General features: G+C 43.8%; 1 protein-coding gene across 2 annotated transcripts in view; it reads right to left on the bottom strand.

Moving 5' to 3' along the window:
- The window catches only part of NBEAL1 (neurobeachin like 1), a 916399-nt gene that overhangs the window by 55774 nt on the left and 836779 nt on the right, over positions 1-23846 (bottom strand). For both annotated transcript variants that reach the window (XM_086955272.1, XM_086955273.1), the window contains 2 exons: positions 22787-22903; positions 2612-2773 (listed from right to left, as the gene is read on the bottom strand). In XM_086955272.1, the coding sequence (XP_086811398.1) occupies positions 2612-2773; positions 22787-22903 (279 nt within the window). The remainder of the gene's footprint in view (positions 1-2611; positions 2774-22786; positions 22904-23846) is intronic.

Here is a 23846-nt window from a genome sequence, read left to right as displayed (position 1 = left end):
AATTAGGTGTGAGAAGGACCGTCCTCTGCTGTTGCTTCATCAGATTCGAGGTATGTCTGGGGGGGAAGAGGGAGGCAGATCGTAGGTATCTGGTCAGTTGGTGGAAGGTCATGCATTCGTTGATGTATGCTCGTCCTTCATTTAGTAGGGCTTTGTAGGCGTGGGTCAACATCTTGAACTAGCATCTCTTCTGGATCGGGAGCCAGTGCAGCTTCTTGAGGTGCAGTGTGATGTGGGTTCGTCTGGGGAGGTCGAGGATGAGTCTTGTTGTTGAGTTTTGTATTGTCTGTAATCTCTTCAGGAGGCATGCAGTGAATACTATCTAGAGTGTGTTACCATAGTACAGCCTGCTGGTAAAAAAAGGCCTGTGTGACGGTCCTTCTGGTGTTGACTGGGAGCCATCTGAAAATCTTGCAGAGCATGAGCAGGGTGTGGAAGCAGGCAGAAGAGACTACGATTACCTGTTTCTTCATAGATAGCTTTCTGTCCAAGATGATGCTGAGGTTGCGGGCGTGGTCTGTTGGGGCGAGGGATGGGCCAAGCTCAGCAGGCCACCATGCATCATTCCATGGCAAGGTGTTGCTCCAAAAGGTGAGGATTTCTGTCTTGTCAGAGTTGAGCTTCAGACAGTTGCCCTTCATCCAGTTGGCAACCTTCATCATACATCTGTGGAAGTTGGCTCTGGGTGTCGTCGGCATAGGAGATTATATGGAGTCTGTGCAATCTGACGGTGTTGGCCAGGGGGGTCATGTATGTGTTGAAGAGGATGGGGCTGAGGGATGATCCTCGAGGGATGCTGCAAATGATCTTCTTGAGGTCCGAGGTGAACGGTGGCAGACGGATTCTCCTTCTTCTTCTGATGTTTTATGAAGCGATCCATTTGAGGGCGTCTCCCAGGATTCCAACATGGTGGACTCTGTTGATCAAGATGTGATGGGAGATGATATTGAAGGCAGCTGACAGGTCTAGTAGGATGAGGGCTGCTGGTTCGGCGTGGTCCAGGAGGGCCCTGATGTCGTCAGTGACTGTCTTGTGCTGTGGTTAGCTCTGAATCCGGATTGAGAGGGGTCAAGGAGGTTGCTATGGTCCAGATGTGATGTGAGCGGCTGATTGATTGTCTTCTCGAGAACCTTGGCTGGAAAGAGGAGCAGGGAGATGGGTCGGTAGTTCTTTGGTTCAGCGGATTTTTTTTTAGGCGGGGCCTCACTTCAGTGTATTTCCACCCCTTAGGGAAGGCATATGAGGTGATGGAGGCATTCAGGGCTTTCTTGAGCTCATCGTCAACCGTCTTGCACCAGAGTTTAATGATGTGGTGGGGACAGAGGTCTGTGGGTGCTCCTGAGAGCATGATGGTGATTGTGGCTTGAGTTGTGAGGGTTCTAATGGGTGCGCTGGTGTTCGGAGTTTGTGTGCATGGATGTGAACAGGCTGATGCTATCATTGGCGAAGGATTGGGGTTTGAAGTTTTCATAGATGACTGAGATCTTGACATGGAAGATGTCCACCAGAGTGTGAAACAGTTCTTGGGAGGGAGTGACGTCGTTCTCGGCGAATGCAGGGTAAGAGAACTCCTTCACAATGGTGAAGAGCTCCTTGCTGTGGTTGTGAGGCAGGAAATGGTTATGTGGCAAAACTCTAAGATTTTCAGGTATGGCTGGTTTAAAGTCTGTATGACAATCAAGCTCTTGCAGAAGTAGTTTTATCCTGAGGTGTAAAGGTGTAACATGGATGTGTTGAACATCTTTGTACAAGCTGAAGAAGCAGTATTGAAGTTGGGCCCAGACAATAGCGCCAACTGCTGCCCCATCACCTACCTGTCCTCCATTACAAAAATCATCATGAAAAAAGTCCCCATGCAACTCCTGGAGCAGATACACAAGACCAATCTTCAAGCCTACCAATCAAGCTTCAAGCTACACTCCGTTCCAGAGACAGCTACTCTTCAAGCCCTGCTCCACCATATCTGTGATAAATCTTACTTTAATTTTTTTTCCAAGCTTCCAAGGTCTAGTCTTGTCCATGCTCTGCCCATTCTGCACCTGCTCTACACTCTTCTTTCTATTTCCTTTGAAAAGAATGTCTCCTTATTGCCTGTTCCTATTTATAACGCTGTTAATTTCACTGTTTATTACATGGTTTCCACATGGACAATATTTCTCAGTATACATCACTATGGCAAGTCAATAAATAAACAATACTGCAGCTTGATTTTGTACAATGAAACATCCGGGTAATATCAACCCCAACATGCCTAATCTTATAATTTTAAAACAGGTCCATAGAAAACGTTTTACCTTTCTGTTGTTTTGTACAAGCAAAATCCAATACTTAAACATACACTATTTTGACTTCAAGGTAAACTAGCACTAGGATGCCTGAAGACAGCTCTATTTTTACTTAAAGGATTACCCCAAAATAAAGGCTGTAATCTGTTTGCTTGATTCCATCTGTACCTAATGCAAAAAAGGCAGCAAATTCAATATGACCTCTTTCTGCCTAGACCAAATGATAAAGAAATCTGGAATTTCATTCATTGTTCTTCATAAGAGCTTACAAAGATAATGCCTTCATTTTCACAATACAGAATTGTGGGTGGTGAACAAGAACATACCTTCAGTGAGCTTTTACCGTCAATGCTGGTATGGATGACAATGTGCCCATCCCATGACACAGCCAAATTAGGAACTGTCAGCACCAGAGAACTTTCACAAGGTGGTCGCAACGTCCGCATGTATTGGCCTCTTCTGATAGTATGAATGATCACGGTACCATCCTGTAAATAAAATAAGTAATACTAATAAAATACAGGTATTGCCATTAGCAGTCATAAAATCAATGGGGATGGATGTCTAAAAAGCCACTTAGCGGTAATATGACTGAATTCGTAAGAGGAGGAAAGATAGTAAGTTACTGACACATATTTCCACAGATTCACATTGGTTTGTTGAATTATTCCCCAGAGTCAAGCGAGGACCCCCTAACACAATTATGCAGTGGTACACGCATTAGGTAGTCTCTCCATGTCATTAGGGACTGAACTAAAAAAGTATATTTCTAATTGTCTTTTGGCACCCAAGAACACTGTTAGATTTATTTCTGGAACATGAGAGCTGTACTGCTGATAATCTGCCCCCGAAAATGCTACAAGGGAACAAAGCTTCAGCGTTTTTCACCTCAGCAAACCTCTTTCACATATCTTTCTTGAATGACTACTCTCTTGGTCATTCAAAGACGCTCATGTTTGCCACATATCAAAGTTTGCCCAGTACCCAAGATGCCCAAGGCAGATAATCGGACCAGTGGTAAATTTACCATTTTCAACAAAATTGATAGTAGTCTCTGAAAATGTCACAAATGAACACGTTTGTATTCTATAGATCCATTAATAATCAGGTGCCATTCTTTGTGCTGTAAATCAACAACCTTTTTATATGTGCACCTTAATATACTGAACCTCATATGAGATGTATTGCTGCTGTTAGGCTTATACACATTAAAAGTGTAATACTTCCAAGAAAGAGGAACATTTAGGGGGGATTCGGGAACTACTAGCCTCCTCAGAATTAAATCTAATACAAAGAGGACACAGAGGATAGTGTCCTTTTTAGGTTGCAGCCTATCAGACAGCCCAGCAGTCTGGTATGCGAAAGACATCTTGGGGAGTTCCAGAAAATTAACCTGGGAATGCATTCTGCCTGTTGCTTACCATTGGCTTTGTGGTTTGTAACTCAATTTTTTTTGCTTTCAATTTGCTGGCTTAAGCTCTCCAAGTTCACTTCGTCCCTCCCGATTCCAAAACCTTATTTACCAGTATCCTTCCATCAGCTACCTTTCTTTAAACAGGCATGTAAATATTGTTCTTATCTCGCCACATTTGCTGACAGAGGTCAAATGTTAACCTGTGTCTTTGAGGGAGCTTGGTGTTTACTGTGCTTTCGGCTGACGTCAAAGTGATAGCGTGTTTAAGAAAGAGGAATGCAGACTGTTCTCCCCATGAAGTAGTCTGGGGTCACAGTTCTTTTAATAGCTTTCCTGTTAGATAAGAACGCATGGTCCTGGGCAAATTGCTTTATCCATCATCGGGTTTATTTATTATTGTTCATGTTATTCTAGCCAATCTCTGACGATGATTTTACAGCATTTGCTCATAATAGGTAGAGAAAAAACACTTTTCTAACAAAAGAAGCCTCCAGGGTCACAAAACAGAATTCAGGTAAACAACATTCTGTTTTAGGGGCGTATTTATTTTGCAAAGATTTACATTTAGCAAAACAAGCCTCCCTAACAACGAACCATTTTGCTTTTAAATTGAGTTTCATAAAATGTTGTTCAGCGCTACTCAATGTAATTCCAGGTGCCCAAAGAGGTTGCTCCTCAGAAAATGTGTTGCCAGAACTAGTATACCACTGCTACTCCACGAATGAAGCCAGCACTGTGTGTAAACTGATGTTCCAGGACAGCACAAATGTTCTAAAATGGTAGCAGTGCTTTTGTTATTGGCAAACACCTTTGCGTCTGAAGCTTCAGCACTGTGAGCTGTAAAATGCAAATGTCATAAGAGCTACGAGTAGCTGCCATTAGTCTGAAATCCAGACCATTCAGACAGCGAAGTACCCTCACTTGTTGAGAAACTTCACTAGAGCAGAGAGACATTTTGTTTTAGAACCCATTACTTGCTTTCTAAGGAATCTACCATGTTGCTTCTCAAAACTTTATCAGATAGCAATGCATTTGTTACTTGAGTGCAAACCCCATGAATGTGCATTACACTTGTTAATACCTAGCTGTTAATATTTAACTAACATTCACTTGAACACTGTCAAAAACACTTTTTGCGCAGTTTTTTAATAGCGCAAACCTGACGACATTAAGGTATATGATTGCCATTTGCACAGAATCACAGGACATCTTGCTGAGGGATTCGAACCTGGTTACCCATGTTCCAAACTCAACATTAGGTCACATCTCCTCCCATATGTTCAGAACTGTATAAAACTTTAATATGAATTCAAACTACAAATGTACATGCCGTTCACAATATGTTTCAGAAAAAGATCACTATGAAATCAAGTTATTATATTAAACACATTTATTTCTACTCCTAATATCATGCTAATGCAGAATTGCTGTTTTTAATTATGTATGTAATACCTCCATAATAATGTATTTCCTTTCTCAATGTCCAATAACATCATAATACAATCACACACTAAAATCTGTACTACATTGGTCAGCATTCTTCAAACGCTTTTTCCCATAACAACCATTGAGAAAGCCAGTAGGTAGCACTGCACCGGCATATTATAGGCAAGGCCTATCGTTTTGCCAATGATTGTCTGGCTTTCTATTTGCTGGCTTTATTTGCTTTAGGCTGTTCAGCTCAAGATCGTAGCCCAATCCTTCTTTACGATATTCTTCCACAAACTCGCTTTCTGTAAAATCTAGTTCTTATCTTGTCACGTTTGTTGTGCATTCAAAGGCAGAGGTCAAATGTCAGACTGTGTCTTCAAGGGAGCTTGGTCTTTATTTTTCTTACTCTGACTTCAAAGTAAGATGATTTATATGACATTAATGCTGTCTGGTGGGGGTCTGCTTCAGGAAGACTGTACAGACTTTTTTTCTAGCACACAACCAAATGTATATGTGTGTAAATGAACTGCGCTGACAATCAAATCAATACAATGGGTGATGAGATTTCCACACATTATTATTTGTGCGCTGTATACTCTGGGCTGGAAGACTGTATGTGAGTGAAAATGTAATGATTATTTCCATTGAAGTTGTTACCACACTCCATTCTACTGTGTACCACTCCATGCCGCTGCACTCTACTCTGCCCCACTCTACACTACACCAATCCACTCCAAACTGCGCTACTGCACTACTCCACTCAATGCCTCTTTACTCTACACCTTTCTACTCTGTGCCACAGCACTCCACACCTCTCTACTATACACCACTGCACTCTATGACAGTAAACTCTGAAACACTGCACTCTGCCACTCTACTTTATGCCACTCTATGCTACTGAACTCTACACCACTGCATTCTAAACCACTTTGATCTAATCTGCACCACTGCACTCTACTCTATACCACTGCACTCTACGTCACTGCACTCTACTCTGCTACTGCAGTCTACGTTACTCTATTGCACTATGCGCTAATTCACGTCACTCCACGTCACTGCACTCTAAGCCATTTTACTCAAAACTAATCACCACTGCACTGTATGCTAATCTACTCTGCACTACTGCACTATGCACCACCCACTATACTTTACTCTATGCCACTGCACTCTACTCCACTATACTCTACACAATTGCACCTTATGTCACTTTACTCTGCAGCACTGTACGCCAATCTACACCACTGCACTCTGTAAATGTAAAATATGTAAATGTACAACAATGCACTCTATGCCACTTAACTCGACACTGCTGCACTCTACAACACTCTACTCTGCAGCACTGCAAGCTCTGCACCACTGCAAGCTCTGCACCACTGAACTCTGCGCTTCTCTTCTGCACTCTACGCCACTCTAATCTACAGTGCTCCACTGACTCTGGCACTGCACCCTACACCTCTCTATTCTATACCACTCCACTTTGTTCCAGTGCACTCTACCCCAAGCTACTATGCACCACTGCACTCTACACCACGTCACTCTACAACACGGCACTCTATGCCAATGAACTCTACACCACTGCTCTATACCACTTCACTCTACCCTGCACCATGCCACTCCACTCCACTCTATTCAACTTCACTCTACTCTGAAACAATCTACTCTATGCCACTAAACTCTATGACACTTCACTTTACGCCACTCAACTCCTCTCTCTGTGCCACTGCAATCAACACTGAGTCACTCTACCCTACACGACTGCACTCTACTCTGAAATAATCAACTCTACGCCACTACTCTATGCCACTGCACTCTACCCTGCACCACTCCACTCTGCTCAATCTACTCTATGTCACTACATCCTACGCAACTCCACTTGAGGCTGCGCCACTCTACACCACTGCACTTTATGCTAAGCTATTCCTCTCTAAACCACTGCACTCTATGCCAATCCAATCTACACCAAAGCCAATGCACCCTGCGCCTGTAACTATGCCAACTACTTTGCACCACTGCACTTTATGTCACTATACTCTACAACATTCTTTCTGCCACTGCACTCAAGAGCCACTGTACGTTGTGTCACTGCACTCTATGCCACTCTGTTGTACTCGGTACCACTGTACTCTACACCACTGCTCTCTGCAGCACTCTACACCACTGCACTCGATGCCACTCTACTGTACTCTACATCACTACACCACTCTACTCTATGCCAATGCACTTTACATGCTTGTCTCAAATAGTTGAGAGCTGTTTGGCCTAATTGTTAAATACTTGCTAACAAAAACCTGAAAAACTTTAAGCAGGAACAGCCCTACATGGAAACTGGAAAAAAGTAATCCCCAAGAAAACCTGTGAAAGGCTTGCATGTTGACAGTGTGTGTCTCTTATTAAATCTTCCTGATAAAATAGGCACAGCAATGGAATATTTTTGTAAGAAATATTTGGTTCTTAACGGTAGCAGGGTAATGTGTCCACTCTACGAGCAAGTTACGTACGTTCAGGGACAATCTTTATAGTAGAGACTATCTAGTGGCAGGTTCCTCACCTTTTGAATATTCCCCAGGAGTCAGATTGGCTCAGGAAATTCTTCAGCAGTACTTCCGCCCAACAGAAGGTGGTGCCATGTGGCACCACGACGACACTGTCTCGCTCAGGCATTGACGTGTGAAGCTTAAATAGGCGCAACTCCACTGTGATAATGTCAGTTGCTTTCAAGACTGCCCATGCCTTCAGACACAGAGTTCTAAAAGAAAACTGGCATGCACAGATTCCTAGACATGGGATCTTATTAATCGATACAGACAAATCAGAGCATGGGGGGTTGAGGGTGGCGGGGAGGGCTGGTCAGTGAGGTATCTCTGGCTAGATTGAATATCTACCGGAAAGAGTGTCACCGATATTAAGTAACTTGTTGTTCTGATAGAAACTTCTAGTTGCAGATTCCTCACCCTTTGACTAGATACCAAAGCAATACCTACCTGAAGGTGGGCTGTGACTGGACTCAAACCAGAACGTCATGTAGAACAGAGGGGGCCAAAATGCCCTTCTTGGTGGATCGGACGGTCCAGATAATAGTGCTTAATGAATGCATGAAAAGAAGCACATGTATGGGCCAAATGTCTAGGACAGGGACCCTGCGTGCGAGCGCAGTTTTAGCAGCTTTGTCCTGGTAGAATGAGAATGTAGTCCTTTTGGAGGCTGCTTTCTATTCTGTGCATACCAGATCTTAATGCAGAGCACGATCCACAAGGAGATGGATCTTTTCTGCACAACATTTTCTTTTTTGCCCCTGCACACCTCACATAGAGATGATTGTCCACCCAGTGGCCCTTGGTACAATCTATGCAGAAGCTCAGTACTTTCTTGGGATCCAAGCGATGGAGCATTTCCTCCCCCTTAGATGGGTTAAGCGAAGCATAAAACATTGGCAGGGTGATACTAGAGTCTGCAGTGCCAGTTTGACACAGAGAACTTCAAACTCATTCACATGCCGTGCATCGATGTTATGGCGATGAGGAACACTGTTTTGAGGGTGAGGAGCTGCAAAGGACTGTTGTGAAGTGACTCAAAATTAGTCCACATTAGAAAGGTGAGGGTAGAGTTAAGATACCTTTGTGATGCGAAAAAGGGAGCAGGAGGAAACAAGAATCTCATAACCGGAGACTTGAACAAAGAGGGCTGTTCCAGAAACCTTAAAATAGCAGATGAAACTAAAGGCACCATTTGACTGTGCCCAGGACAGGGCCTTGGCAGGCTATGGGCAAAACAAACACAAAATGTCAGATAACTTAGCCTGGAGGGGGTCAATCTGGCATGTGTAGTACCAAAGCACAATCTTACCACCAAACAAAAGGCATATACAGTTTTTCTCTAGGGCAGCCTGGCCACCAAGATGACATTAACCACCTCCAGAAGAGGGTTGAATGTGTTCAGCTGTAGCTGCTCAATCTCCAGGCATTAAAGCGGAGATTCCAAAGTCCCAGGTGCAGAACGCTGCCCTGCTGCTGCGAAACCAGATCCTCCCAATGGGGCAGCCTGATTGTAGGGCAGAAGCTCAAGCCCAGGAGTTCTAGATACCATACCTTCCAAGCCCAATATAGAGCCACTAGGATGATAGGGTCCGGTAGGTCCCGATATCCTTGAGAACTCTGGTCAGGAGTACTATCGGTGGAAAGGCATACAGGAGTCCAGAGTGCCACTTGAGGCAGAACATGTCTCCGAGTGAGAGAGGCCTTGAAAACTCTAATGAGCAGAAGTGCTGACAATGCATGTTTTTGGTAGTGACATGCAGATAGAGCCAAGGTTCTACCCATTCGGACTAAGGCACCACCCCCTGGTGAAACTGCCATTCATGATCCGCTAGGTGCTGATGGCTGAGTTTGCTTACTCTCCGTGACCATACACCGCCTTGTTTGTTGCAGTACAGCATGGTGGTGATGTTGTCTGTGAGCACCTCCAACAGCCTACCCTTGATGGATGGAAGGAAGTTTTTCAATGCCAAGTGGATGGGCTTCAAAAGGTTGATGTGGAACCAGGACTCCACTGGAAATCAGAGGCCATTAATTTCCAACTCTGCCAGATGGCCACCCCAACCCAGAAACAACACATCTATGGAGGGAATAAAGAGGGGTGTGCTGCTGACCCAATCATAGTCCAGCAACCACTACAGCAGATCTTTTACTGTCTCTTTGAAAATATGAGCATGGTCGAAAAGGTAGCTTCGATGTTGGGCCCACTGAGACTTTAGGACCCACTGCAGAGCCTGCATATGCCACCCGGCATGCTCAACATACAGGATGAAAGAGGCCATATTAGTCCTAGCAGCCTCAGTCAACCTCAATTAAATCAAGGACTGAGGGTGAAAGATTGAAATCATAGTCTGAATATCTGGACTCCTTCTCTCAGGTAAAGCATGAAACCAAACTGTGTCCAGAATGACTCAGCTGAAGGAGAGCATCTGAGAAGGAGTTTGTCTGTGACTTCAGCAGGTTGATAGTTAACTCCAAAGATAACCGGATGTTTGTCTCAGTCTGCAGGTGGTTGATGACTGTCTGGGGCAAGCCCCGCCTTCAACAGCCAGTCATCGAGGTAGGGGATAGTCTGACACCTCTGACCACCGAAGATGTTCTGCCTCTACCGCAATCAATTTTGTGAATACCTGAGGGGCACTGGTGAGATCAAAAGGGAGCACAACAAACTGAAAATGCTCCTGTCCCACCCCAAATCACAAGTAATGTCGGTGGCCAGGCAGGATAGGTATTAAAAAATTGGCGTCCTGCGGGTCAAACTGTACCATTCAGTCACCAGGGTCTAGGGCAGACAAGACCTGGGCCAGGGTGAGCATTTTGAATTTTTCCTTTTGGTGGAAAGCGTTGAAAGGGCACGGGTCGAAAATAGGACAGAGGCCTAAGTCCTATCTGCTCAGCAGGAAGTGGCAGGAGTAAAAACCACATCCTACTTCTGGCTCAAGCACCCTCTTGAAAGCCTCCTTGACCAAAAGGGCTTCCATTTCCTGCTGCAAAAGGGACAGATCGTCCTCATTCAGTCATTGGGGAGACAGTGGAAGTTGCAGCAGCACAGAAAGGAAGGGGAGAGCATAGCCATTCGGAACCATTTGCAGGACCCACCTGTCTGATATTATGGACTGTCAACCCAGCAAGAACCATCTGATCCTGCCTCCCACTGAGTGGCCACTCTCCACTAAGAGCACACTAAAGAGGTTTTGCAGGTGGGCCTGCAAAGGTGCAGTGAACTGAGATGTCCGTTGACATTAGCTGCTGGGGTGGTGGGCAGTATGGGTGAAAAACTGTTGAGCGTCATGCTGGCGTTGGATTGCTGGCAGTAGGGGGTACCTCTGCTGAAACAGGGAACGGAGCAGTAGAGCGGATGCGGCTGGCAAGGTGGGGCAGGTAAGACCAGGGAGTGTAGCCCTACTCTCTGTGAACCACTCAAGAGCAGAGTCTGTTTTGTACCTAAACAGGCTAGTCCTGTAGAACAGCATGCTCATGACGGACGACCGGGGGACACAGTGGACTGAAGCCAGGTGTGGCAAAATGGGTGCCCAAGGGCAACATGATGGAATCAGTGATGTTCAAGCCACAACGAATCGTGACATTGGCAGCATCTCAGCCGCCCTGAATGGCCTGGGCAAGGACAGGTCGGAGATCTTCAGGGATGCCTGGGAGGACTTAAGTCACCGAGTCCTAAAAGGCATAGAAATATTGCCCCAATAGAGGCAGTTAGTATTCACTGACCTGAGCACCAAGCTGGGGGATGACAATACTTGTTTGCCAAAGATTTTAGCACGTTTTGACACAGTATCAGGAGTAGTAGTTGGGGCTTGTTTTGTTTGTGGACGCTTGCACCACCACACTTTTGGATGGGGCGGCTGACATAAAAATATGGGATCAGGGCAATGGCCCCACACGATTTGTAAGTTGACTGGTGAACCAGGGCAAAGTTTAAGCTCATGCCCTCAATAAGATGTCTGTTAGGGCCTCATTGCATGGCAGAATGGGCTCAGAAGATGTAATCCCCAGCTGGAGAACATCTGTCAATACGTTGTCTTTACCTGTAAGGTGGGGAGCTAGAGATCAAGGACTTCAGTCAACCTACGTATTATCATGGCATAGGAAGTGGACTACTATGTAGCTGGTCTGGGCGTGAGAGAAGGCCGTTTCAGGGGTGGCATTTGGATCACTAGCCTCCTGCACGTCATCATATTAATGGTTGTCTTGGTAGGGCTGAGCAAGCTCATCACCCATTATCCGAGTCTGTGCCAAAAGTCGAATATAGGATATGTTGTCTTCCCTGTGGAGGCTGCAGAGCAAAAGCAGGAAGCTATAAGAAAGTCAGGCGAGGTCAGACCGGCACCCTCTCGGAGTCCGACAGTAAAATTGGGTAGCTCAGCGTCTGACGTTGATAGATTCAGTACCGGCTTCAAAGACCTAGGGTCTTGCGTGGACCGTTGTGTCAGAGGCGGGGTTCCTTAAAGGCAGAGGTATTGAAATGGGTTTGGCAGGTTCAACTGGTGCAGAGGGTGAACCTGCTGATGGTACTCCACGTGGAAGGCCTCTCGACTCGACTCTTTGGCACGTCAGATGACCTCGGCAAGGATCCAAAGAGCAGAGGCATGGGTGCGCATAACTCTTCCATCTGTTGTGGAGTTGTAGGCTGCCACGGAAACTCTGGTTGTGCTGGAACCAGTTGCGGGATAGGTTCCGAAGTCGGTTGACCCTGGGTGTGAGATCAAGATCCATTATGCTGCCCCAAATGTGAGTAGCGAGAGAGGGCCAGGTACCACTTGGATTTCCTAGATTTCTTTTTAGACTTAATAGATGATTTGGATTGTGACAAAGAACAACCTCACAAGCAGCTTCAGCGACTCCCGGAACGGGAACAGGACCAGGACCAAACCTTGGACAGGGAGTGTGAATTGGACCAGTCTTGGCAAGGAGTCTTCTTACACCTGATGATGTAAAGTGTTGCCTCACTGTCCAGGATGGCCTTTGGGCCCTGAAGGTTTTTATGGGCAATGCAGAGGGCTTTGAAGTGTACCCGTTCTTTTATGGGTAACCAGTGGAGTGATCTCAGCGCTGGCTTAGCTGAGGAGCGGTGGTTAATGCTCGTCGGCAATCTAGCGGCGGAGTTCTGCACCACCTGTAGTTTCTGGATTACAGAGATCGGGGCTCCCAGATAGAGCGCATTACCATAATCCAGCCTCGACAGGATCAAGGCTTGGACCAGGATTTTTTTGGCTCTATCAGGAAGTTGAGGGAGGATTTTTCGTATGGATTTAAGTAAGCCAAAGCAGGTGGCCGCGGTTTTTCTGGCTTGTACTTTAAATGTAAGATCGTCATCAAGCAAGAAGCCAAGGCTCTTGATCACGTTTTTAGGGGTCGGGCTAGCACCCATAGAGGGGGGCCATAGCGTGGGGGAGTTGAATGATGCCTTTCTGCCCAGTAACATCAATTCGGTTTTTTGATTATTAAGTTTTAGCAGGGATAAGCCCATCCACTTTGATACCTCTTCGAGACAGTTGCTCAGACTCAGGTGAGACAAATCAGCCTGATTAAGAGAGACCACGAGTATCATCAGCGTAGCTGATCAGTTCGATTCCGTAAGGGGCCACTATCTTAGCCGGGGGGACATGTACACATTAAAAAGTGTGGGGCTAAGGGAGGAGCCCTGTGGGACTCCACACGGCGGGGGAAGTGGCGAGGAGTGGCAGTCTCCTTCAAATACTTTGAAATACCTGTCGCAGAGGAAGGATTCGAGCCAGGAAAGAGCCCTTCCCGAGACTCCGATTTCGTTAAGGCGGGCTAAAAGGATACGGTGGCTTACCGTATCGAAAGCGGCGCTAAGGTCTAGGAGGATGATGGCCACATTGCCACCTGTATCCAGGATCGCCTAGACTCTTCCACCACCTTGAGGAGTGCCGTCTCGGTCCCTTGACCCGGGCGGAAGCCTGTTTGAGAAGGATGGAGTAGATTGGAGGCTTCCAGGAATGAGGACAGTTGCTGGTTTATAAATTTTTCTGCCAGTTTACTAATGCCCGGGAGAAGGGAGATGGGACGGTAGTTGGATAAGTCTCCGGGGTCAAGATTGGATTTTTTAATAGGGGTTTGACCATGGCCATTTTCCAGTCCAAAGGGACTGTGCCTGTTTCGATCGAGGTGTTGATCAGGTTGATAACTGGAGACTCCAAGATTGGCATGACTAGCTTCAGGGTGTTAATAGGGACAGGGTCAAGAGGGGAGCCACTTTTGATTGAGTTGAGGAGGGGGGACAGCAGATCCTTGGTGAGCGGAACGAAAGAATAAAGTTCGAGAGTGGAACCTAGAGAGGGGTTGTTTAGGTGGCGAGGGAGACTCGGGGATAGAGACGGGTGGGAGGGCCAGAACAATGTTTTGAATTTTGGTGTGGAAGAAGAGTGCCAGTTCTTCACAGCGAGGCACAGATGCTTGTGGAGCCAAGGGGGGATCCGGGGGTTTCAGCAGACTTTTGACAATTGTAAAGATCTCTTTCGCTGAGTTGGGGGATTCAATGATTTTCTCGGCGTAAAAGGCTATTTTAGTAGCCTTTAGCACAGCTTTATAGGCTTTGATAGAGGCTCTATATTTAATTTTTGTCTCAGGATCGAAATCTTTCCTCCATAGTCTTTCCTCTTTTTTGCAGCTCTGTTTGAGTTTTCGGAGCTCTGGACTAAACCAAGGGTGGTTGATAGATCCCCTTTTTTGGATTACGGATTTTTTGGGTAGGGTAGCGTCCAGTGAGTTTATGCAGCAGGACCTTTAAGAATCCCACCACAACGCCTCCTATTTTATTTTTTAAAAAGCCGAGCTAGTCTTCGGAAATCAGAATGTACAGAATTTTTTTTTTTTATCAGTGAGTAGAATAGAAGCAGCTCCCATTTGCTGCTAGTGGAAGATGAGCATCAGCAACTTCTTACAGTAGTATTGGTTTCTAACAAAATGCCCAGCTGCCCCCACTTAGGCAAATGTGAGTAGCGAGAGAGGGCCAGGTACCACTTGGATTTCCTAGATTTCTTTTTAGACTTAATAGATGATTTGGATTGTGACAAAGAACAACCTCACAAGCAGCTTCAGCGACTCTTGGAACGGGAACAGGACCAGGACCTAACCTTGGACAGGGAGTGTGAATTGGACCAGTCTTGGCAAGGAGTCTTCTTACACCTGATGATGTAAAGTGTTGCCTCACTGTCCAGGATGGCCTTTGGGCTCATTGGGGCACAGTGATCGCAGGCCTTAGAGTCATTACTCGACCACAGATACCACAGCCACACTTGATGGAGCTCTGTCACTGTCCCAACAGGGCTTAAAACCTGTCATTTTAGGGGTGACATCCCTTGCACACTGTAGACAATTATTTGAGAAACATTGGGGATAAAGTGCCTCAGAGACAAGAGAGAGAGCTCCGGATCTACATCTGGTGGCATGGATAGAAATGAATTCACATCAGCATGCTGGAGTGGTGCATACATAAGTTCTGCACATCATTCCCAGAGTGGAACGGCATCGGTATGTGCCGTGTGGCACAAAAACTTGACGATGGAACTATTTTTGATGACACATATACCTTGACACAGAAAAGTCTGGGATGAGAGCCTAATGGTGAGTAGGGGATGCGAGCAGTACTAATACAAGGCATATATCTCCTTCTTAGCTGATCCACTAATAATGACCAAGTCTTTAATAAAACAATGGTGGTATCACATTCCATGAGTGAAGATGATCTCTTACTTATACCAAAACTTACTAATGGCCTGAAACAATGTGTATATCATACATCTATTGAACTTCTAAAACTTGATGCAAAAATCTACAGGAAATATTTGCCAACAGCCTGAAACTTATATTACCACAGCTAACTGCCCTTGACCGATATCAGGTTCATACAATGATACCAGATCCAGAGAAAATATGCCAAATGGAAAAAGAAAAGGCATACCATCTATTCTGGTACTGCCCTTCAAAAAAAGTCTTTAATTTGGATAAATTGGTCAAAATACATCTCTACTTCCATGGTTCATCCTTAGACATGCAAGGGAAACTGGAACATCATGTATTCAAGCTACTAATGTCTGAACGTGTTGATTTATGTGCAGTACTAATAAAACAGTACTTTGATAGCCAAGATTTGGAAAAACTTGGGCCCTGTTCTTTTAGGAGTATAAACAATTGATGAGTTGGCGAGACTCTCTGGTGGAACCTCGCACTGGCAGTTAAACTGACTATAGCTGTAATGTGAATGAAAACTAATGCACAAACATTTTGTTGACTATTATGTTGCAGCTGTCATAAAGCAGTTTCCACTGATGGTATTCTCCATCGTAGTCTAACTTGAAAAACCCATGAGTCCTATTTTGGTGCGCTAAAATCTCATCCAGTGTGGGAGTTATGGATGAATCCTGCTGTAGGGGTCAATTAGGTACCCTGATTTCTGAACAAAACCACACCGGGATATATTCTTTAGTTTTGTAAAACCCATGATGTAGGACCATGAAACTTGCAGGTTTCTCCTGCAGTTTCCACTGTGGCAATCTGTCACAATTACTAATGGATGTGGAAGGCTTTATATCTGTGTCGGAGTACTAGCTGCTTTACCACTAAAATACAGCATCTTTATTCACTAATTATGAGGCATCCTAGTCCCTGCAACAAGCGTTGGTTTTTCTGCAGTATGTCTAAACCTCAACCTGGCTGACACTAAGAGTGAAGTGAATCAGCTGTGGTCTTAAGCCATGCTACATATTAATAGGGTTCTGCTGAAGACTTTAGTGATGAATATCCTGGTTCCACAATTGACATCAATCTTAAATCATCAGTGGAGAGGAAGGCGTTGTAGAGATCCACAGATTTGCAGCTGCGTGGAGAACACAGATTGGATTGGTTGCAGTTGGTTGACTGTTGCATTAGTGTTGATGGAGCAGGGTGAAGAGCAAAATTTTGTTCTAACCTGTGAAGTTAATTTCCCATAATATATAACCTGACTAATAAGCATGTGGTGAAAAGTATTAATCAACTTAGTTTAAAATTGCAAACATAACACGTGGGATTAACTATTGTGCTTTATGTTGCATACGCGGAGAAGAAAATAATAAACTAACTTTGTCTATTGTCTTTGTCAGTATTAAATGCGGCTGATAAACTATTGGCATGTGCTTATTATGTGTGCCTATGTTATGTCTTTTGTGACAAAAGCCTTTGGAGTTTGTGCAGATCCTGAAGACAAAAAAGTAAATGTATTGCTGCTTACATGTACTTTGGCTAGGTAACATAATTAACCTGGTTAATTATTAGAAGGGGCGGGTAACAGAATGGGTCTCAATACTTTAATTAATTGATGTGTGTGTTTAATAATAGTTTCCAAAGTGAGGCCTAAAAAGTGGCTCGGTAAAATATGGCTGACAGAAATGCAGACATGAAAGAAACCTTGTCCAGAGTGGAGCCTTGTATTTACGCATGAAGATTGCATTACTGCATAAAACATTATTAATAAAAGGAAGGAAAAAGACGTCTGCTAGAATAAAATGTGCTCTCGGAGAAAAGGCCCAAGGACAGGATCCGTGATTGTCTGCCAAGGTTAGGAAATAGAAGGTTCAGTGCTCGAAGAGGAAAGATACATATTTGAGGAAGCCAAATGTCACGGAAGAAAAGACAATGGGCTTATGTGAAGCCCGGACTTGGTAAAATTCAAAGATGCCCTAATGGTGGACTGACATGGCTCAGCCAATGGAAAACCTGAATTTTGTAGAATGTAGAGAGTTTTAGATACGGAAAAGGTATAAAACCTGACATCATGAGCAGGGCAAAAACTCTTGCTTCCCAATTCTTGAATGACGTGCTGATGGACTTTGGCGCAAGTAAGGACAGCTGATAATAATTAATTATTTTCTTTCAGTGAGAAATAAACAGGGAAATAGAATTAGGTTATGGAAACTGTTATTTGCTAATACTTCATGTTTCTGATCTTGCTTTAATAAATGTCAGTTCAATAATTCAATTTGCCTAATAAAATGCTGCTTTCTTATTTGCTTTAAAATAAAGATTTTCTAAACGTAAATGCTCTTTCTTTATAAAGAATAAAGTCAATAAAAATTAGATTCGAAAAGACAAGCTGGTCTTGTTTATTCATGGTCTAGTTACTATCAGTTGATCCAATCGCCATATTTGGTTTAATACATGACAAATGTTTAAATCCGTGGTAAGAGATGAGAAACTGCAGTTGTAAATAATATTGTAGATATAATGTGAATAGTTTTATAAATCAAACCATTAGATTCAGTTGCTCAAAAATGGTCTCATTGGTGTTATGGGCCTGTTTGAGTGTTTCATAATTAATGGTGAGTATTGAGGTAATAGATAGCGTTGGTGAGACAGTTTTTCTATATGAGCGCTGGATCAGTATCTTTCATGGTGGTTAAGTCCAAGCCAAATGAAGTGGACCTTTCTTAGCTATCTGATACTTTGCATCTGGAAAATGAAAATGTCTGGAGCCTCCTCTTGTGGAATGCTGGAAAGAAATATTTATAGGGCCTGGACAAGTCTCTCTCAATATACCATTCCTTGCTTCTACTTGAGTTTCTGAAAGAATGCAGCCTAACTGGAATAGCAGGAACGTTTGAAGTGACTGCCTTCTCCACACTCCTGTGAGGTAGTAGCACAGTACAGGCGTAGCAACATATCTTGAAATTCCACAAGGCCATGGGTTTTATGGTCTTGTGATATGCAAAGCTTCACTGATGGGTAATCTGGTCAGCCCTTTCTGGGGTATTTTCTTTTACAGTGAATGAGACAGACTGCCTTCTTATGATGATCAAATCTAGGAAAGGAAGAGTGTCATCACCCAATCATAATTGTTCTTTGGATGCCAGAGTTTAACATCTCACATATGTGAAAATCACCTACAGCCTGATTCATCAAGCCGAAATCAGCTCGCAAAGGGCCAGATTCTGAGAATCTGGCCCTTTGCGAGCGCTATTTTTGCATTTGGGATTCATCATCCCAAATGCAAAAATCGGTAATAGCGATTTCGCTATTTTGCGAGGAATTACATTTAAGGAATCTCTATTTAAGATTCCTTAAATGCAATTCATCATCCATTTAAAAATTGCGAATTCGCAATTTCCGCCCGCTATTTAACGCAAGGTCAAACCTCGTGGTAAATAGTGAAAACTTAGAAAAATGCTTTTAAAAGCATTTTTCTAAGTTGCATGTTGCACACACACATGTCCTTTGGACATGTGAGTGCGCAACACCTGTTTCAATTTGCATTTAAGGGGTGCTACAGGGTGTCCTTTGGACACCCCTGGCACCCTTAAAATCGCTATCTTATTTGCGATTAGCTAATTGTTAATCGCAAATAAGGAATAGTCCCCATTCATTCCTATGGGCCTTTTGGCCCATAGGAATGAATGGGGAGTTATTCCTTATTTGCGATTAGCAATTTGCTAATCGCAAATAAGGAATGTGTAGGAATCGCAATTCTTTTTGCGAATCCTACATGAATCCCGTTTTGTGAGTCTGTAATAGCGATTCCTTATGAATCGCTATTATAGACTCGCAAAACGGGTTTTGATGAATCAGGCTGCTAGTGTTTAATTTCTTCTTCATGACACACACTGTGCAGTAAGAAATTCTCATAGTGGGAGTTGACTTAGAGTGTGTAGTTTGTATCCAGTGCATATGCAGCTGCCAGGTGCCATCTTTATCTTCTATATTGCAGAAGGTCAAGAATATTTTCAGTACCTCCTCCCAAGCAAGTTCAAGCAGCAATAATCTTCTTACAGAAGTATTGGTTTCTAACAAAATGCCCAGCATATCAGCTACACTTTCTGGCATGCCACATTGGAAGACAGTGTATTATGTTACAGATACAGCAGAAATCCACCCATTCTCACCATAGTTTGGCACCATCTCCATGTTGCACTATCAACATCATACTGGCCCTTGTTCCCTCATGGCATATGATTTTCTTCTTTCTTTGGTTCAGCTTTGTAGTCACTTCACTATTCATGTTTTCAATACACTTCTACTTCTTAGAATTTCTTTTTTTTGTTTTTTGTTTTAATTTTTTTTTTTGGGTCCTCATCTCACCTTACAAGCCTCTGCGGGTCTTATGAAGCCGCCTTCGTTACTGGTCGCCCCTACGGCTTACCGCACTCGCTTGGGTCATCCAACCAGTCCCATTGATTAGTATGGGACCCTGGTGTAATCATAAGACCAATGATATTACAATAATCTTAAATCCTTGCCCCAGCTCACCAGGGGGTGCCAGATATTCAATAGCTTATCTTCCACTCCATCATACTCCAGTCGTGCCATAGAGAATGCAGCTTTAAGCCAATCCTCCCTTTGCGGTGGTAGGGCATCCTTCCACCTCTTACACACTTCCCTTCTTGCCAGCAGTATCAAATTCAATAATAGACCCCTATCTTTCCACGATAGGTTCTGGCTGAGGCGACCATCATCTCCAAAAAATACCAATTGTGTATTGATCTCGATATTAGTGTTAAATATTCCCAATAGGTTGTCGCCTACCTCCGCCCAGAATCTTGTGAGTGCTGGGCACTCATAGAAAATATGTAAGTCATTTGCCAAGGGTACTGCACATCTGGGGCATTTAGGCACAGGGTAAGGGGCAAACTTTGCAATTTTTGCCGGGGTGTAATAGAGTCTATTTATGACAAAAAAATGATTTTTTTTTAGGCAGGCAGGTTTAACTGATCTGTATAGGGTCTTCAGTGAGGATTCATATAAAAGGTCTGCTAGTGGCCCGAGTGGAGATCCCGTCCACACTGCAACGGAGGCAGGAGTCTTATGGTCTTCGGCCTCCAGCAGGCTATTGTACCACACAGATATTTCCTTGTTCAGTGGGCGTGTCTCTTGCAGCAAGTCTTCAATTGCCCTATTTCCGCTTATCTCCCACTTTTCTGCCACATACCATGATGTTAACTGTATGTATTTAAATCTTGAGAACCCGGTGCCAATCTTAGCCCTCAAGTAATCCCAGGGGAGTATCCCCCCACTGTCCAACAGTTCAGACCAGATTTTGACACCAGCCCTCTTTATCGGCAGTGCCAAGCCATCCTGCAAGCAACCCGGGGTCCCTGGGGTATCCCATATAGGGCCGTAATCAGAGTAGTATCCAATGCCCCAGCTATGCCTGAGCCTACACCAAATCTCCAGAGCTGTCCTTAGGACCTTCAGACGGACCCTCTTGAAGAACCTAGGTGATCCAAATTTATACAGAAATGCTTCACCATTGCCTCCCCCTTCTACCCGCACCATTTCGCCTAACAACTTCCCCCAAGCTGATTCCCCTGGCTTAACTAACAACATCCGTATGCTTTTAAACTGGAACGCTTCTGCATATAGTCTTACATCTGGGAGCGCCAACCCTCCTTTTTTCAGTCTGCGTCTAAGTTTTTTCCACGCTAGTCGAACCCCTTTGTTGCCCCAAATGAAACTGTTGATCTTACTCTGTACTTTACTCAGACTTTTACCTGCAAATGTCAAAGGAACTGAAGAAAAGAGATATGACAGTTTAGGAAGGATGACCATCTTTACTAAATTGGTTTTTCCGTATATAGTCAAAGGTAGATTTCTCCATCTACTGAATAAGCTGTCAATTTCCTTTACCACCCTCTTTAGATTTAGCTCAGGGATCTTTTCAATTTCCTTCACTACGTAAATCCCCAAGTATCTCATCTCATCACTTTCTGTCCCTGTCCACTCCAAATTCCAACACATCACCTCCGTCTTGGTTCTATTTACAAGAAACCCAGAAATTACTCCAAACTCGCACATACGCTCTTCCACCCTTATGATAGCTGTATCCGGGTCACTTGTATACAGAACCAGATCGTCAGCATACAAAGCTATTTTTCAGCTATAATGTTCTGATCTAAATGGATAGATTGACTCATCCAATCAAATCATCTGGGCCAGTGGTTCCATATATAAATTAAACAAAAGAGGTGAAATCGGACACCCTTGCCTCGTTCCTCTCTGAATATTAAAACTCGCAGTGAGGAACCCGTTCAAAAGAATTCGGGCAGAGGCACCCTGATAACAGTTCTGCAGGGTCTGAATAAAAATAGGACCAAAACCCATAGCCCTCAGAACCTCCCATAAGTATGCCCAGCAAACTCTATCAAACGCCTTGGCCGCATCAACAGCGATAATGGCCAAGGGTTCTGTCTTCTTAATAGCCAGGTCAATGTTACCTATAAGAAGCTGTACTTGTTCCTGTATATGTCTACCTGCGACAAACCCTTTCTGATCTGGATGTATTAACCCAGGTATCAGTTTGGCCAATCTCCCTGCTAAAATGCCCATAAAGATCTTATAATCGGTGTTCAGCAGGGAGATTGGACGGTAAGAGTCTGCCTTTTTTGGATCCTTGCCTGGTTTCAATATCAGAACTATTATTGCCTCTTTCCAGGTGTTAGGAACCTTTCCATCCAGACCATAGATTGAGTTAAAGGTATTTTCCAAGGGTTTGAGGAGCTCCTCTTTAAGATGTTTATATATTTCGCTCGGGAGTGCGTCTGATCCTGCTGCTTTTTTATTCTTAGATTTATTTATCTGAGCTATGATCTCCTCTGATGTAAAGGGAGCATCTAAGTTATTTTTACTTTCTTCCGTGAGAACTGGAAGTTGTTTATTGCTGAGAAATGACTGAATCACACATGGTCGGGGAGTCAGATCTTCCTTGTACAGATCTGAGAACATGGAGAGAAGACATGTCTGTATATCTTCGGTCTTATTTGAGATTTCCCCGCCGGCATTTATTTTAAGTTCTTCTTAGAATTTCAACTCAAATCCTGCTTTTGTATTTCTACTCTGGCTCTTTTAAGACCACAGGGCCTCTCAAAGGCAGTGCAAAGACAATACAAATGGTGCTACAGCTTTTGCCACATTGATCTGGAATAGTAATATGTACAGTATGTGTTTGCAGACTCTCTGTGAGGCCTGAAGAGGGACTGCTGTTAGGGTGCTCAACTTAGAGGGGACTTACAGGTGATCTCTACTACTAAAAGAACATCCATCCAGAATGATTGCTTTTTTCCTTACAAAATGGAAGTAGAAAAAAATATGTTTACTCTGGGGCAATAAGGATCACTTACCTTGGCTCCTGATACTGCCATGTCCAGCTCTGTGCTGATACTCACACTGGAGATTTCATTAGTGTGCCCATACAGGATTTGCATAGGTTTAGATGCCATTCCTACCGGAACCCCTCCCTGGAGTTTAAAGAAAGGTTTTAAAGATTAAATGAAACCAATATGAAAGGCTGTTTTCATAAAATAAAACCAACATGCTGCATGTCTGTAGCAATAAAGAAAAAAGTGCAACAAATATCCTGCCCTGCCATCACCTGCACCAAGTTACATTTTGTTGAGAGGTACTGTAATAGCTCTGCATTTGTGTTCTTGATATGTGGACAAGCAAAGTGATTCCATTGTTCAAAGCCACTAGTTAAAGTCACATTGAAAAGCAGTTGCGGTATCAGCTTCAAATACAAACTTAGGTTTAAGGAGATAATTTTAATTGAAATATCAGTCACCAATAAGGTTTGATCTTTACTGAAATGCACTGGGGAAATTGCTATGTACGTAACAAAACATCATGAAATATTTTGGTTCAACAATTATGAGCAACCAAGAAAGGTCTTCCATCATCCATCAATACTAAGCTCCCCTCCTCTTCCGTTTGGTTGGTCTTTATCCTTATATTAATACCATGGTTTAAGTTAAGTTGTCCTTCAATCAGTTTTAGGGAACTCCACTAGTGCCAAAGTGCATGCTCCTTGCACCAGCGCATTTTCGTCCATTTTTCTTTCACTAGTGTGAAGGTTCTTTCTTATTTCTGGTCCAGAGTTGGCCTTCTCATTCTAGACAGTGTCAGCATGTCACTCAAGTGATGGAGACTGCACTTTGTTTGCATTGTCTAACCATATTAAAATTCATTCAGTCTACAACATTAAGGAACATCCTTTGCTCATATATTAGTGTAATGATATGTCTTCAACCTCAGCTTCTGCTCTGGTGGTCCCTTTCTATGCAAACTTGTGGAAAACTGTTCACATCTCGCGCAGTGCCTGGGTACTACCATTGCTTTTATTTTACCGACAGTTTTTGGATTCAGCAATTTAATGGGATTCAAAAGGTAAAGGGCAACACCACT

This window comes from Lissotriton vulgaris, chromosome 2_1 (genome assembly GCF_964263255.1).
Source record: "Lissotriton vulgaris chromosome 2_1, aLisVul1.2, whole genome shotgun sequence".
NCBI lineage: Eukaryota > Metazoa > Chordata > Amphibia > Caudata > Salamandridae > Lissotriton > Lissotriton vulgaris.
The sequence above is the reverse complement of the archived record's forward strand: the minus strand, read 5'-3'. Positions and strand labels throughout refer to the sequence as shown.